Consider the following 18,705-nt stretch of genomic DNA (forward strand, 5'->3'; position numbering starts at 1 on the left):
AACTTTTATTCTGTGCCTCTCCACTCTTCCTCCAGACTCTGGGACCTTGATTTCCAAATGAAATGCAAAATTTACTTCCATCTTCCCCATGATTGTGGTTGTGTACTGAACCAGACTGAGAGATTAAAGGAACAGGAAAGCAGCAGGTGTTTTTAATTAATTAGCTGATTAGAGCTCTTCTCAGAAGGTCGACATTTCTGTATTATAAATTCTTTATCCTAATATTTTGAGATACTGGATTTTTGATTTCCATGAGCTGCAAGCTGTAATCATTAAGTTTAAAACAAAAACAGGTTTGAAATATTTCACTTTATGTGTAATGAATCTAGAATATGTGAAGGTTCCACTTTTTGAATTCAATTACTGGGGAAAAAAACTAACTTTTCCACGATATATAAATTTTTTGAGCTGCACCTGTACAGCCCTAATGAGAAAGCCAGAGTTGCTGGTGGAAAAGAAACCTTCAGAGAAACCAGACTCAAAAGGGAACCCATCCTCTTCTGCGTGACACCAAACAGCGAGATTATAAATCATTATGCTTTTACATCTACTATAACTTCAAACAGTAGTAAGTGTTTAGAAATGATGGTCAGTGTGAGCATACTGAGAATAAGATTCCTGGGATAAGAACAAGAAGTAGTTATTTGGTGCCACACATACTATACAAATTACTGGTGCTGGTGTCTGGCCTTTCACTTCAGGTGGGTTTTTGGCTCAGTTTGCTCTTTGTGCATTTGTTTAGAAACTCACAAGCAGGAAAAATCAGATTCAGAGCTTAATTTGTTTCACACTGCAATCAAACCATTCTAGAGTTTGTGTCGAAGCAGAATGGGTCAGTTGTTTTGGTTTGCTGTGTTCTCACCTGCCTTGACAAACTGCAATGCGGGAGTAAACACACCGGTGTTAGATTTAAACAGACCACATGCTACATGTGTGACAACACCTTAAGGCATGGAAGGCAAGATCACTTCCAAACACAGAGGATTTTAATATTAAATCCTGGACGTGACCACTAAAAAAACTTTAATCACTGTCCTAACAGGTCATCTGTTGCTTAGCTTTGCTTCAGGCAGGTATGTTATTTGACCAGGTCTGTGCTGGAAAATGTTCCAAATGTTATTTTGTATTATTTTTTTCCCCTCTCCAGTACAACCTTCTTAAACTGAAACATACTTTGTGTCATTTTGTTTTTATTTTAGCATAAGGACCAGTGTATCCAAGATAAATGGTGCACAGCTGCTTTCAGTTATCATTGTCATCACTGGGCGGAGTCATCACTAAGGAGTGGGTGTGATTAACTTACATTCTGTTCGTTAATTGTGACTAGACTCACCTGTTAGTGATTACAGCTTTGAGAATAAAGAGGCTGACTTTTCAGAGTGCAGCTGGCCAGGAGACCAAAAAGAAGAAGAAGTAGAACAACAACAACAACAAGAAGAAGGAGGAGGAGATGGAGGAGGAGGAGGAGAAGGTGGAGGAGGAGGAGGAGGAGAAGGAGGAGGAGGAGAAGAAGAAGAAGAACAATAAGAACAATAAAAGGAAGAAGAACAATGAGGAGAAGAACACTAAGTAGAAGAACAATAAGAAGAAGAAGATGAAGAACAATAATAATAATAATAATAATAAGAAGAAGAAGAACAATAAGACCAGTAATAATAAGAACAATAGGAACAATAATAAGAACAATAATAATAACAATAAGCGGAAGAACAACAATAAGTACAATAATAATAATAACAATAACAATAAGAAGAAGTAGAACAATAGAAAGTAGAAGAAGAAGAACAACAACAATAAGAGGAAGAAGAACAATAAGCAGAAGAAGAAGAAGAAGAAGAAGAAGAAGAAGAAGAAAGCTTTGCATGCTGAGTTTCTTGGCTGCAAAATGAAATATTTGTATATAAAAAAGAGGAAAAAAAACCTAAAGAGAATTCTATAAATTAAAAAGAAACAAGTCAAAGATAGAACAATTTGAGAAGAAATGGTGTAAAACTCTGCTCATCTTTGTCTAAAAAAAAAAAATGGTTGGTGTAGTAAAGAAGAAATTAAGTCAAAAGAGAAGTAAGAAAACATTAGGAATCACATATTTAAGTTGTGTACTCAAAAACCCTTAAGATAAGAATTTAAGGTATCTTAATACTTGGATTCAATCTTGTGTGTAAACCTATAAAAGAGCCATTTTGCTAAATTTCCCAATGTCATGTGATCACAACACATCTATTAGGCTTTCTTGTTGGGCCTACTGTGTTAAAGTAAGACCATGAAAGGATAAAAAAAATTACTTGAAATGTCTGGGGTGGGAAAACATCTTTAGGTCAGTTCTACTCTCTGAAATGGCCCAGTGCATTAGGGGTGAAAAATGGCAATTCCCATGAAAGGCAGGAATGTGTCCTTTGAAGGAATCACACACGATGATCATTTACACATTTACCACATACACGCAGCGATTTATTCCGTCATCTTCTCCAAGTCTTTGATCGTCGTCCAAAGGGAACAGCTGCCTCAGATAAGCCTTAAAGTCTTGTCCCAGTTGTTGTCGAGATCAGACTGTGGCTAGCGCCATGCATGTGAGCAGTGATATTCCTGTATATCGGATATGACAAATGAGTTTGTCACGTCTCAGCTGGTAGTCATGGTTGTTAATCACGGTTGGCTTGTAATGAAAAGAGACCCTTTCTGCCAGATCCTGGAAGCCGGGCCACTTCAGCCTGTCTCACGTTGTTTGGTAACAGAAGCTCGCAGTGAGTTTGCTTGTTTACATGTTGGTGGTGATGTTGGTGTTGGGTACCTGCTGATATGCAGAGTTTCTCTGCAAGTATCCTGTTGGTTGAACCAAAATTTCTCAAAAGGGTCCAAGACATGCATCGTTTTGGAAGATATGTATTGAATCTTGTGTTTTCGAGGATAATTACATTTAGCAACAATATTGGTGGCTTGGCGGTTAAGGCTCTGGGTTACTGATCGGAAGGGCGGGGGTTCAAGCCCTAGTGCTGCCATTGTTGGCCCCTTGTACGAGGCCCTTAACCTTCTCTCCTCCAGGAGTGCCGTATCATGGCTGACCCTGTGCTCTGACCCCAACCTGCTAACATGTGGAGGTTATGCAAAGAAAAGAATTTTGCTGTGACCATTACTCATTACATTACATGGACTGGTTTAATGACCCTAATCAATATGAGGTTTGACTCATTTCTATCATAACCATACAAGGTATAATTAACTTGGTGTGTTTATAAAGGTTAACCACACCAGTTTCTAAAGACTGTATAACTCCTGTTTCTTCTGATGCTAATTACCACAACCATATTTATTTACAATACCTAAAGACTCTTTCATGCCATAGTCCTCTTTCATGCCATAGTCTTTGAGCAGAAGACAGATATTAGACCGAATTTGCAACATGCAGATGAACACAGATGTATTTGTTTGTTTGAGCTCTGGATTGTATAAGAATGATTTTTCCTGACCAGTGGATTTTCATGACATGTCTGTGTTTTGCCAGCGACTCGGTGAGCCTCTGATCCCTGGCCAAGTTCGGATTGGCACAGTAACTGTGTTAATACCCTCAAGCCAGATCTCGCTTGCTTTGTGCAGAACCCGGCCCTCTAATATGAGGTGAAGTATTTAGAGCAAGTGAGGTTGACCACTCTGTGTTTGGTCACTATGGTGTTGACTTTGTAGGGTGTTGGTCCTCATGCTTTTAATGATTTGGAGATCTGTTGGATTAGTCATTAGCTGAGCATGAGGTCTGTTTCAGTTATTCGGGCTGAAGTTCAATGCCATGCTTAGCAGTTGTTATTATGTGATCAGGATGATGAACTGAATGCAAGCTTGCTGCCCAGCACCCATACTTTTGGCTTGAAAAGAATGTTCCAGTGTTGATTTAGGGCTTACTTGTTGACACAGGGACACCAGTATTAATTAGACCACAATAGTAATTCCAAGTTAATATTGCCTGGAGCCATTTCAAAATCTTTTATAATCACTGCAGACCTATATTAAGGCAGTCCTCCCAAGATGAGTATAATAGCGTGTCTACTTTAAAGGATACAGCTAGAGATATCCATGTCTGCTCAGGTGTGCATGTCTTTTGCTATACAATTAGTGGGGATGTGAGCCCTGAGTGTATTAGAGTAAGCAGAAAGTGCAGTGCAGTACAGTAGCTCATGCGTGCCTTCACAATGTTCACAGCTAACTCTGTTTGGAGGAAATAGCTGTACATTTAATGTGCTGATGGACGTTGCGACCCGAGACCTTCTATGTTTCAACACAACAGATGGAATGCATTGGCTTTTTTTTTCTCCATTGAGACCATTTAGGAAATATGAGCACTTCCTCTTTTAACTTTCAGTTTCACACGAAATGTTAAACGATGACAAATATTGAGGTGTTTCTGTCACCAGGTATAAACAATTATTTTCATATTATGCTGGGTTTTTAAACAAAATATTATTTAGTATTTATTTAAATGAAGTATACTATTTTCATAAACCTGGGGTTCCCAAACTAGGGGTCGTTTGATTTACAACTGGGGTCATGAGAGAAACTCTGTGTCCTATTATGTTGTAATAATTTATTTTGTACAGTGATAAAATAAGTAAGGGCGCACAGTGGCTTAGTCGTAAGTACGTTCGACTCACACGTCCAGGGTTTGGGGTTCGATTCCCATGTTGCCCTGTGTGTCCGGAGTTTGCATGTTCTCCCCAGTTTCCTTCCCCAGTCCAAAGACATGCATGGTAGGCTGACTGGCATGTCCAAAGTGTCAGTGCTATATGAATGGGTGTGTGAGTGTGCCCTGTGAAGGACTGGCACACCATCCAGGGTGAACCCTGCCTTGTGCCCCATGCTTTCTGGGATAGGCTACTGGTCCCCCGTGACTCTGTAGGATAAGCGGTATAGAAAATTGATGGATGGATGGATAAAAGAAACGTGCTAATATTTAGACGTTTTTACTTGGAGACACCATTTGAACAAGCCACATTTAAATGGAGTGTACGTCTTCGTCACTATCCTGACCCCCTGCACTATCATAGTTCAGCAATACAATACAAAACAATTTCCTTGTCCATCTACCGCCACTAAACAAACTAGCATTGTGTCTCAAATGGAATTCTTGTCCTATTCTAGACCATTACTGAGTTCTAACACTAACCAGTTTTCCTGTTACAATCTGTGTTTGTAATTCTCAAAACCCTCAAATGTAGCTTTCAAATTCACCGAAAGGTGTTTTGCATACCATTTCTTCTGAATTTTCTAGATTAGTAAATACCTTTTACTATAAGCTCAGAAATTTTTCATTTTAGACGCAGTTCATGACAGTAATCACAATCAGTACGTTTACATGCACAACAATAATCCGATAGTAACCCGATTAAGACAAAACTCTGATTAAGAAACTAGCATGTAAACAGTGATTTCTGATTACCTTAATCCGTCTAAAGTAATACTTGAAGTAAACCCAAATCAAACGTGGAGTATTCCTATTTTAGTCACATTATTGACGTGCATTATAGACATGTACACACCTTAATCACACTATTAACGTCGTGTGGGAGTTTTCACCACATTTTGCAACAGGACAGATACACAAAAATTTGCTTTCCATTCGGCGTCATCAAATTCCATTAAAACAACTCTCTCCCACTAGTCCTTATTTCGTACTCTCATCAAGTACCTCCGAGTTTGTCGCGGTGGCATGAATGAAATGTTGCCGAATGAAAGTACAGAGGAGGCCTGTTGCTGGAGAATTTTGTTTGCACGTATAGCATGACAAATAATTAACTGCACATAATTAAGCTTACATAAAAACAAAACTGAAAGACTCGAAACTGTGTACGGTCCCATAACAAAGACGAACTGTATGTTAATAAGTGAAATTCTGGAGGGAACGTCGCGTGGCGTGGGGACGTAATGACGTGTGCCTTTAATCAATCTATGTTCTATGACATGTAAAACGGGAACATGAAAGGAATATTCTAAACGAAACTCATGTAAACACCTTAATCACGATATTGTCTTATTCAAAATAAGGTCAATAATTAGATTACTGCTGTCCATGTAAATGTAGTCAGGTTTTGAGAGTAAATAGAGCTGGAAGCAAGATGAAAGGGTGTTTGGCTCTAACATGCCAGCTAGAGTGGATGTTGCTTTTAAACCTAAAAAGAGAACAAGGCGAGAGTGTGAACAATGCTCATGTTGCCATCAAGTATAATCCAGGCTCCTCTGCTTTGCGTTGGCCCTTATCACACCCTCACACGTGAATCATTTTCCAATAACATGCCCTGTTCCGTTTTATTTCTTATGTATTGCGTGAAGATAGACGTGATGGCGGAAAGAGATGCTCTTTTTGAAACACACCTGACTCTTTGTAAAGATGTATCAGGCAACGTAAGCTCCTCCTTCCTCACTAATCCAGTGCAAGAAATATTCCATTTGGTTTTTAGTCACTTATGTTATGTTACTGACACATGATAAAATGTTCAAATGTTACAGTAGTCCTAAACTATATAAATCTGGAATAAAAAATGAAGAGAAAATGTCACAGAAAATGTACAGTGTCAACTTGCGATCGTTTTGGGAACCCCTTTGATAATTAAAAAAAAAAAAAAATTATAATAATATAAAAAGCCCAAAGCTACTTGAGGCTTAATTAAAAAAGAAAACGATGAAAATCCCAGTTATGTGTAGCAGGACATTACAAATTAAAACGGCATCTCTCTTACAGCCTCTTGATTTCAGGATGTAAATGTTGACCTGCTGTGACTTGTTTACATTTGTTGTATTTATAAGGAACTAAATGCTGTGAAAATCCATATCCAGATAAGATTAAAAACGAATACTTAACCTCAGCAGTTGATCTGCAGTGTAGAGCTGCAACAACTAATTGTTAATCTCATTATCGATTAGTTGGTCTGCACGCGATACGTTTACTCATTACATTACTTCTGTTCCGAAAACACGCTTTGGAGAGTAAATACTAAAGCTGTGTCTCAAATGACGTACTATACACTTACACTATGCATTATATACTCTACTGTCTAGTGCAGCGTTTCTGCGGACCCCTAGTGGTCAGTGGTGTAATTGCAGGTGGTCCATTGGAAAGTTTTAAAATTGTTTAAATAATATTATATATACTTTTGTATATGTATCAAAATATATTCAAATATATTTTTAAAATGTTTTTCAAATATATTTTTAAAATGAATCAATTTGGTTATTCGTGTGCATTCACAAACATCATGTTAGCTGAGCTGACGATCGTTCATTGATGGATTTTATTTTAAATTTATTTACAAATGAAATGATAATTTGCAAAAACCTATAAGTGGTAGACAAGTTCAAGTGTCGCATTGATGGATAAAATAAACAAAAGATAATTCAGAGAGTCAAATTAAATATCACACCAACAATAAAATGTAATTGAACCTGGTATTTGTACAAATGGTATTTGAACCAATCCCTGGGGATTGACAGGTACAACCAATCGACCAGGGATTGTTAGGACTGTACAATTCAGGGCTTTTTGTGCATCCATAAAAAGTAATGCACAAGTAATGCATATATATATATATATATATATATATATATATATATATATATATATATATATATATATATATATATATATATATATATATATATATATATATATACACACACATAATATATATATATATATATATATATATATATATATATATATATATATATATATATATATATATATATATATATATATATTATGTGTGTGTATGTATGTATGTATGTATGTATGTATGTGTGTGTATGTATGTATGTATGTATGTATGTGTGTGTATGTATGTATGTATGTATGTATGTATGTATGTATGTATGTATGTATGTGTGTGTGTGTGTGTGTGTGTGTGTGTGTGTGTGTGTGTGTGTGTGTGTGTGTGTGTGTGTGTGTGTGTGTGTGTGTGTGTGTGTGTGTGTGTGTGTGTGTGTGTGTGTTCACAGCTACTCCATATCCAGGAGGATTCAAGTGTTTTACATGTGAGGAAGCAGCTGACAATTTCGAATGTAATCGCTGGGCTCCAGATGTGTACTGCCCACAAGGTAAGACCATCCAATTCCAGTTGTTCCATAAAGCAAGTTTTTTTTCCTCTTTTAATTCTATGAATTTTTTAGTAATAGCTTCAGCGTAGATATGATTTGTTAGGCCTGTTGTACAGCTGAACGATTCCCTCATGAAAAGCAGTTCTGATTAAAAACATTACATTAGCAGGGCTTTAACTTCTGCATTAGTCATTATATATCCAAGTGATCATGATGTACAGTGAAGGAAATATATATCCACGTCTTCTTTCTCAACATTAAAAATTTTGGCTCTGAACAGTCTTAGTTGAAAAGAAAGCGGAGTTGATGTATAGCACACTGTTAATGGCGTAAAAAAGCTCATCATCCATCTTTTAAATCGCACTTTCTTTCAGCGTTGAGCGGCGATTTAAAAGGGAGTCGCAACACTTTATCTTGAAATATGACCGGCCTTTTTAATAGAAATCCTGAACTGTGCAAAATGTTCAAATCGTTTCCCATTATAGAGACTAAATATTGTTATACACGTCATACGCTGGACTGGGGTGGAAACACGGTGTCCGTGACGAAGCGCTGTGTCGCACTGGAGGACTGTCTCGCTACCAGCTGCACTGACATGGACCATGAAGGAATCAGGGTAAACATTTTCATCTAAACATTGTCCTTGATTTGCTCTAAGAATCTGAATTTTGGATAATAGTGTAAAACACTAGACTTCTTCACATGAGCACTCGAAAGTTTCCATCCTGTCCATCCCCATAGCATAGCAGTTCCTAACCACTTTACACTAATCTTTAACTCTTTGCTGAGTGATTTTGCTTTGGAAGAGTGAGACGCCAGTTAGACGACAGCATACAGCCTGCTTAATCTGTGCTGAAAGCTTTGCTTCTTGCCATCACCATTGCTCATTGTGTAGCTTATCTCTTGCTTCTTAGAGCAGCACAGGAGGTTCGAACAAGAAAGCAGGAAATGACTAGACAGTCCAGGGAGTTCCCCAGGTTTTAAAGTCGTCTGTTGCAGCTGTAAAGTAGCCAGGCGAAGGTCAGCGTTTGAACACAAGGAAGAAACTACGTGGAGAAACTACTACATTATTGGAAGCTGCAGTATGCAATGAAATAGATGCATGCCTGCAAGAGATTACGTTTCTTCCTGATGTTTCAGAAGTAATTCTGGCAAGGAATGAGTAGAAAACAAATAGATGTGTTAAGTTAGTGGTGTGGAATATTGATCTACATCAAGCAAATCCGGCATTTTTCGATTGCCCTGTCCGAAAGCAATTCATTTTGTTTCATGCCTCATGAAACAGACATTGAACAAACATTAGAAAAGTAGAAATCCAGCTGTTTTTTTTTTTGTTGTTGTTTTTTTTATGTAAATGCCTGCTTACTGAACTTAATAAGCTATTTTGTTTTAGCTGGTAACTTTTGCCAATAGTCTTAGACAAATCCAAGATTTATACACAAATCCTACACAAGTTTTGTTAAATGGCTCAATTTCTGACTTGTGCAAAGTCATAATCACAAAGACATGGGGGCGTGTCCGAAACAGTCTAAATTATTTCAGATTAAGATTATACTCTAGTGTATTTCTGACAAGAATGTACTGGTCTAAACACTGAATATTTTTCTGTTTTCCTTTCCTCAGTAATATTTTATTCCATCTTGCCAAACAAACTTTTGACAGTTAGCGCATGTAGCATGCAAACTTTGATAAAACCACTGACTTATAAGTGAGCAGGGAAGCAAGGCAGTTGGTTTCTGTTTCACATGCACCTTTTGGAGTTTAAGTGCACTGCTAATGCTGGCAGTTAGCTAGTTTGCTAGCGTGATGTGTAGTGGGATCTTCCAGTCATTTCCAGCTACTGTAACACGTCATTGTGTGTACGGTTTAATCAGTGGCGACTAAAACCATCGTTTAAAAAAAAAAAAAAAAAAAAAAAAAGACATTGACCATTGAAGGAAAAGTTAAGGTTAATGTCTCAAACTCTGTTATCAGAATTGTTTTGAAGGGCTGTTTAAGTGCACCCAGTGTATTTGCTTGAAAGAAAACGTATATTTTAGAGTACATTCAGTAAACCCCATTTATTTTGACACCATTTTCTCCCAATTTGGTCACTTGCCAATTCCCACCCTAGCTAGCTCTACTCATCACACGATAGCTACTACCCAGGACACATGAGTGCTTTCTCTGAGACATGTGAAGCCAGCCAAGTCGTCTTTTCAAACCGCTGTTCACGGAAGCCGAATACGCTCTGATGACTCCGAGGGCTTGCTGCACTCTTCCACATACTTGAGCCCACAGAGCACTAGATAGCCATCTACACAGTGGACAGATCTTCAGGAAACAGCAAACACAAGTTCTTTTTTTTTTTTAGAATTTATAGGAATTCAGTTTGATTTTATGATCCTGAAGCTAATCTTTCAATCTTAATCTTAAATTCATTAAAAGAGCTAGTGCAGAACTTCTATGTGTAGTGTTTGTTTAGTGGTTCACATTTTATTCCCCACGTTTGTCTCATGAACCTGGTTTGTCCTGCCTAATTTGTCTGTACAGGTGTGCGTTTCCTGTTGTGAGGGAAACATCTGTAACATGCCTCTCCCTCGGAATGAAACGGACGCCATCTTTGCCACCACGTCACCCCTGAATGGCAGCAATCGCACTGCTCTGGGTCATACACTGCTCCTGTGCTTCGTCTTCATCCTCCTCCTCAGCCACGGCTGACTCTTTACTGTGCACTGCGTCGTAATGGATGGTAACATGGATAAGTAGCAGAGGTAATGGCCAGCCTCAAATCACCTTATTGATTAGGGTTTACAAACACTAGCCATTTTAAACACCCTTGAATTCATGGTATTTTAGACCGTTACACTTCTAGTAACAAATTTCAGTGGGTCCTTTTGAGCTGAAAAGAACACGAGAGTTACGAAACGGAGGAATAAACAATGGTTTGTGCATTAACAAGAACGATAACCGGGGGTTGTGGCTGGATCTGTTTTTAGTTCAACCTCCTGCAAATGAAGTGTCATTTTTGTTTTTTTGGTTTTTAATCAGCTGTACTACTGTTTTCTTTGCTACCTTTGCTGCGAAAGCATCCTATATATAAGAAGACATTCTTGTCTAAAAGTAGACTTTTTGTAAGTACATTCCTTAATCTAAAGATAAAGCTCAGCCTTCATGAGCATCATGTATTACCCTGTCTAAATGTAGACCTCTACCTTTTGCCACACTGCAGATATGGAGGAAAATCCGAGATCATGTTTATGGTTAAACGGAAACAAAACTGTACAGTTTGTGTCGTGAAATATAATTTAGATGTATATTTATTTCTTGTACCATACATTTATGGTAGGACTCTGACACTAAAGCGCATTACATGTACAGTAGGTCACCGCATGAACTGAGGAGTGTAAAAAAAAAAATTTTCAATCCACAATTTCTTTTTTACAGTGATGAATGTTTTTTTTTTTCATGAGCAACGAAGTAGAAGAAAAAAAGCCTTAATGTGCTGCAGTTATTTATCATTTTTCATTTTGCTCTCACGTGGTGTTGTAGATCAATTCATCATCAACTATTATAAAGCACTTGTGTACAGATGTGTGTGTAAGATACGCATGCTGAGTCTTGTAGCGTTTGTGTTACATTTCGAATCTGTTTTTAAGCCACTGGTGGCTCATGTGGTGTGTGTATATATGGTATATGTGGCCCTTTCCTGTTTTTGTCTGTTTATTTTACGGTCCCCTTCGAAAGTATTGGAACAGCAAGGCGAGGGTTCTGTTTGTTTTTTGCTAAACACTGAATATATTTGGGTTTGAGATCAAAAGATGCATATGAGGTGACAGATCAGTATTTCAGCTTTCATTTCCTGATATTTACATCTAGACGTGTTGAACAACTTGGAGCATGGCACTTTTTTGTGGCAGACCACCCAATTTTTAGGCGAGCAAAAGTAATGTAACAGATAGACTTAAAGTAAATAACACATTGTGTTTGTAGACGACTTCTGTATTTGTTCTGCTGCTACAATCATGAGTTACATCATTAATAAAGATTAGTGAGCCTGTTCCAGAACCAGCCATCCAAACCCAAGCCATAACACTACCTCCACCATGCTTGACCGATGAGCTTCTATGTTTTGGATCATGAGCAGATCCTTTCTTTCTCCACACTTTGGCCTTTCCATCACTTCAGTAGAGGTTAATCTTGGTTCCAGAACTTTTGTGGCTCATCTTTGTATTTCTTTGCGAATTCCAATCTGGCTTTCTGATTCTTACTGCTGATGAGTGGTTTGCATCTTGTGGTATGGCCTCTATATTTCTGCACTTGAAGTCTTCTTCGAATGGTGGATTATGATGCCTTCCCCACTGCTCTGTGGAGGTTGTTGGTGATGTTACTAACTGTTGTTTTTGGGTTTTTCTTCACAGCTGTCACAATGTTTGTCATCAACTGCTGTTGTTTTCCTTGGCCGACCCATTATATGTCTGGCTGCTCAGTACACCTGTGTTTCCTTTCATTTTCAGGACATTCCAAATTGTAGTATTGGATATGCCCAGTGCTTGTGCAATGGCTCTGATAGATTTTCCCTCTTTCCTCAGCTTCAAAATGGCTTGCTTTTCTCCCATAGACAGCTCCTTCGTCTTCATGTTGGTTTATCCTCTTTAACAACAAATGCAGTCTTCACAGGTGAAAACTAGGGCTCAAACCAAGAGTAGATATTCAGAGCTATTAATTATTTAAACAATCAATTTAACAGGCCACACCTGGGCAGCAAGAAACACCTATCAGTTACAGGTTCCAATATTTTAGATCACCTGAAAAAGTGGGAAGGTTCAAACAACAGGTGCCTTGTTCTAAGTTGTTTAACACATCTAGATGTAAGTATGAGGAAATGAAAGCTGAAATTCTGATCTATCATCTCATTCATGTTTTGATCTCGAACCCAATTGTCTTCAATATATAGCAAAACAATATACTTTCGGAAGAGACTGTATCTGTGATAGACATTCTGCTGAAGGCTATTAATGTTACTGTGATATGTTACCAGTTCATCGCTTTATCTGTGAAGTGGTCATGAAAAAAAAAAAAAAATGCAGTGTTTGCAACTACAGTGTTATTGTTCGTTTTGGATTTGATTTGTTTAGGCAAACTGCCCAGGACTGGAAAGAAGTTGTTTCCTGTCAGAATATAAATGCCAAGCATGGAACGTTTAGTTCCATAAACTGCAATGCTTTTTGACTCTGTAAAACAAAGGGCATGCTACTTACCCATAGGTAACAGAAGGGCTAACACAATCTCTCGTGTCTTCAGTGTCGCTCAGGTAATCGCGTACCATAGAAGAAGACAGTGCCAGTTACACATTGTGCATAAAACTGAGTGTGCCTAACAGAAAAACCCTGCTGGACCAAAATATTGTGTATGAATCACGTTCTATGTGCTAAGTTGTACGCCATGTTTGATCTTTTTTTTTTTTTTTTTTTTTTTTTAAGAAGTTTGTAATTTTTTTGTAAATGAGTGTACATACTTTTGAATATATTAAAGGGCACGGTAAAAAATTTCCCATCCTGTTAAAGCGTAAAGTCTCTTTGAAACCCTATAAGTTGTCGTTACTTCATTGATGAAGATCCATATTTTAAAGAAAAAAACAAGAATGACTAAGAATTATCTTTGAAACAGAACCACTGGAAAAGCTATTTGATGATCACGCAGGTCTCGTTGTCGTCCGTTGTAATGAAATATTCCGCTGCTTTCTGTTCAGCCTTTCCACATACTAATAATTTATTCCATCTACACATTGTGGAGTGAATATATTTATCCTTTCAAGTTCTAAAGAGCTCTCCACTCTTGAGTTCATAAATATAACCTCAACCAGTGAACCAGTTAACTGTGATTCGTCAGTTCCCAGTGGTCAGATTATGTTGGATATTTTGACCTGCACTGTGATAGAGAAAAGCCCACAGTGTGTTAGTTTAGCAGTCTGTGTCTGCGTTATCTCTTAGTCCTTTTGGCGTGAAAGAAAACAGAGTTGCCCCAACCTCTCTTCCTGCTCTGACTTTGCAGAACAACAATTGAGATGAAGCCTGAGAGCAAAGGTGGTGTGCTGAAATCAATCAAGCTGAAATATTAATGATACCACTGCACAGTTGAATGCTCAAATCTCACTGAAGATCAGAAGATTTAAATTGCTATGGTGAGATTTTACAGACACATGGTGGTTAATTTCTTCTTGTACCAGTAATGCAATTTTAATTATGTTTGGGACAAAAGGAAAAACACCCCACCTGTGAACTTTCGGTTTCTTTCGGTTCCTTTCAGAGGACTAGTCAAAACGTAGACTTATGTTTGAACAGGTTTAAGTCTTGTTTCACAGCCCAAAAGATATACAGGTATTTTTAATTGCTTAGAAATGTCCAACAGGATAGAAAGGAGGAACATGACCCATGTTGTGCTTAAAATCTTGGGTCAAAGGTGAAAACCTGATGCCAATTGTGTTACAGGTGGTCTTTGAGTTGAAAATGAAGTCCACTTTGTTCAATCATGGGGTGTCGTGTTACAGTCTAACTGAGACTCGGATCCTGGATGTTCAAAAGGTCCCTATACCACTTTTTTTTAGTTGGATGGTTTGTCCTCAAAAAAATGGCTGATGGTTTGGAAGAAAAATGTACAAAATAATGCGAGTTATTTTTTTGACTGGTTTATACGAGTTATCTTGTGCACATTATGACCATATTTGCAATTAAGTGCAACCCTGATGTGTTAAAATAAACCTGTTCATCTTTCACTGCAAAACCAATGATGGCGCCTGATCTACATCTACATTCACCAACACTAATCCTGTTTCTTAAGTCGACGTCCCCTGCCAGTCAAAGTCAAATTTCCTCGCCTTCCAGATGAGCAGTAACATGATTTTAATGATCTTGACCTGTTGCATGGCTGGACTTAATGTACCTCATCTGGAGTACAAAGAATGACCCTTATTGTTTGGCACCATGACTGCATATCCTGTTCATTTTGGCCATGCTGAGATTTTAAGTACTTCTGCTGCACAGCTTCAGAAGAGATTGACCAGAGATGGAAACAATCACATGCCTTTTTTGCTGTGGGGAAAATCTCAACCGACTGCTTTTGGGGCAAACATAGGCGTAGTTTTGGTATGATACGAGTATGGGTATCAAACATGCATTGTCTAGTACTCAGTGGAAGTAACAAAAATCCAGTGGTCTTTACCAAACAGTCTACATTTGTTTTCTTTGCTCTTATACACCTGATCCAAGGAAGCTGAGCCCTTTCTAAGCCAAGACAGGTGTGTGGAAATGAACAGGGAAATGAACAATTACACTGGGAAGAGTGCACCAGGATACGATTAGGATGCAATGCCTTGATACCATTAGCAGTACGAGACTTTAGATTAGTGATCATTGGTTTGGAAAATAATGCATAAATAAATAAATAAATCATACATTGAAGTTTGGTGTCTTTTTGGTGGAACTTGATCATGGGTTTAGTGGTCCTTCATAGATCACTGTGAAAGTATAATTAGAAATCACTTTGCTTGGTAAAACCTAAGCAATGTCTGTGTCTGTGTGGCATATATTACATAACGTGCCATGTTGTTTCCAGGATGTATTGCAATTTAATGCATATTGTAGTTTGGAATAAACTAGTAATTTATTTATATATATATATATATATATATATATATATATATATATATATATATATATATATATATATATATATATATATATATATATATATATATATATATATATTATTTATATAATATTATTATTATTATTATTATTAGAGCCACTGAGAAGACTGACTCCAGTAACATGTTCAGAAATATAATCCAAGAAATGTGTCTGGGTTTTTATTACTTTCATGGGCTCAAATGTGTAGCTTTTTTGCTGTTTTTTCATACTACTGCTGCTGCTTTGCATTTAGCCTTTTTAATGTATCCAGTATTGTTTGATTAAACTCATAATAGTATCCTGTTAGTGAGTAACATTGGACATATGGATGACAGTAGCACACTGGGTCAGTCTATATGTATACAGAAACTCTGGCAAAATTCTAATTAGATACCTATTTCTTTTTCAATCTACTCAACCTGCTATAGTGTAAAAGAACGGTTGGACCTCAAGGACAATCCTGAACAGGAGAGGTCACTATGTGATCATGTTGCTATTTCTCTGCATGCTGCAAATATAATGAACAATGCTAAAACTATATTTCCCTCAATAAAACTTTGTATTGAGGTAAATATAGACATCATGTGACCGTTATCAGTGTGAGAAGTTGAAGGGTGGAGGAGACTCAGACAGTGTGACTTATGGGGTGCAGACGAAGCATGATGTAAGTGTCAGTGATGCAAGGATTTCCATCACAGGGGCAGTAAGTGTCCCAGAGGCATTAGAGGAAGGCCTGATGGAAGGTTGGTGAGATTTAGAATCTGTGTGTGTGTGTGAACTATAAAGGGTCCCATGATTTATAGTGTATGTCAGACCAAAAATGAAGCCATTTTTGGGCTCTTTCTGTAGACCTCCATGATCAAATTGGGTTGTGAAATAGATCTGGGCAAGGATATAAAACCATTTCTATACCATTGATTGTTCCCAGGAGCACAGCGGGATCCACCATTGTGAAATGGAAGAACTCTTCCTAGACCTGGTTGTCCCGCCAAACTCTGTAACCTGGCTAGAAGTGCATTGGTCAAGAAGGTTACCAAGAACCTGTCGGAGAACCTACTGAAAGGACAACCATTTCAGAAATTCTCTATCAATCAGGCATTTTATGGTAGTGTGGCCAGACAGAAGCCACTCCTTATTGAAAAGCATATGGCTCTCAGACCCTGAGAGCAAGTGAAAAATGATTCTCTAGTCTGATGGGGCAACAACTGACAATATGATCACTATGGTGAAACATGGTTGCGGCAGCATAATTCTATGAGAATACTTCTCAGCAGTAGGGACTGGGAGATTGGGCAGATTCTTCAGAGGTTCAACTTTTAACATGATAACGACCTGACGCATACACTGGAGTGGTTTTAGGACAAGTCACTGAACACCCTTGAGTGGCCCAATGAAAGCCAAACATAGCCCCATAGAACATATGTGGAGAGACCTGAACATGGCAGTTCACACACGCTTTCCATCCAATCTGACTGAACTTCAGAGGATCTGCCAGGAACTTACAGGAACTGAATACATTATGTATTTATAATAAATACATTATGTGCAGAATGTACAACATTATAATAATAAAAATTACAATACATGAGTGTTTCACATTAGTTTAGCAATTAGAAATTTGAACAGGACAATTATGCTAGCTGAAATTGTAATTAAAAAGTTCAAATTGAATGCGAAGTATAAAAGACCAGTACAGCTGATTTGCCACAGTGTTTTTTTTCTTTCTTCTATCGCCTTCTCTAAACATCACCCTCCTCTCTATAGTATCCGTAAGCAGTTCCAGGCTTTTTGTTGTTTGCAAGCCCTAATCCACTCTTTAATTGAGTGAAATTCTTGCAAGTGAATGAGAGCGCTAACAGGATTACCAAGCAGATCACACAGAGCTGAATGGAAAGGGTATGCAGGTCATGGTAAAGGCCTCGATTATGTTCAAGACCACGTTGAAGGATCAACACAAAATGCCAAGCTGTTCTGCATAGACTCCTGCTATACTGCTTTGCATGACTGCTTTGGATGACTGCTAAATGCTAATTACTACACCAGACACCTTAATCACATACATATTGACTCGGGATATCTGAGGTGAACGGGCTGTAGAGATTTTAAACTTCTAAATATTCTAACATTGTGTTATCTTCCTACACTGAAGAATCATTAGTGAAGCATTAGTTCTGGTTCAAGAACACTACAGTGGATTTGCTCATCAGTGTCTTCTATAGTAAGGTACAGTGCGACATACTGTAGGTATTTTGCACACATTGGTGGTGCAGTGTGAGCTGTCCTGAATGCCATGGACTTGCATTCAATATGCTTTTGGATGCATGAGCTTTGGTGCGTTCTTATATCACTGGTTAAACTATGATGAAGGGCAAAAGGAAAATTCTCCCACCACCCAAGAACAACAGGGGCTGGCACTCCGGAGTCACAGCTTGCCAGTCAATCCGAGCTGCTCTCTGAAAACAGGAAAGCACTTAGAGTTGAGTTATGTGTATGTTCCATTGTTCAGAGAAAACCTGTGACACCAGGCTCTCCTGTTCATGCCGGCATATCCTGAATATCACTGAATTTACAGAGTAACAGTAACAAGCGCCATCTATTATTTAAAATATTAATGGAAATTATGCAGAAACAGGATAAATTTTGTACGAGGATTGGTACAAAAGTGGTAGTGAACTTGCTTTTTGAGTTCTATGAACTCAAGAATGGTATACGAGTAAATGTAAATTAATTTGACATTCATTTACATGAAGGTCCAAAGTGAAGAACTGTTTTTCAGAAATTGATGCAATTTAGTCAAATTATACAGTACCTTGGCCATTTTATACAATAGACCCATCACAGTTCATTTATATATGAAAGTATACAGTTACTGACTGTAGGCTTGCTGCTGCTATGCACGGTGTGTGTGCCATCCTCCATCACATCGGTCAATAGAAAGGGACACCACTGACCTGATGAACGATTT

At 37.9% G+C, this 18,705-nt stretch overlaps 1 protein-coding gene across 1 annotated transcript in view; it reads left to right on the plus strand.

Moving 5' to 3' along the window:
- lypd6 (LY6/PLAUR domain containing 6) overlaps positions 1–13,604 on the plus strand; it is a 39,327-nt gene extending 25,723 nt beyond the window's left edge. Inside the window, exons 3-5 of the mRNA XM_017470867.3 lie at positions 7,975–8,073; positions 8,559–8,689; positions 10,606–13,604. Coding sequence (XP_017326356.1) covers positions 7,975–8,073; positions 8,559–8,689; positions 10,606–10,773 — 398 coding nt within the window. The 3' untranslated portion in view covers positions 10,774–13,604. The remainder of the gene's footprint in view (positions 1–7,974; positions 8,074–8,558; positions 8,690–10,605) is intronic.
- Positions 13,605–18,705: the final 5,101 nt, after the last annotated feature.

This window comes from Ictalurus punctatus, chromosome 6, assembly GCF_001660625.3.
Source record: "Ictalurus punctatus breed USDA103 chromosome 6, Coco_2.0, whole genome shotgun sequence".
NCBI lineage: Eukaryota > Metazoa > Chordata > Actinopteri > Siluriformes > Ictaluridae > Ictalurus > Ictalurus punctatus.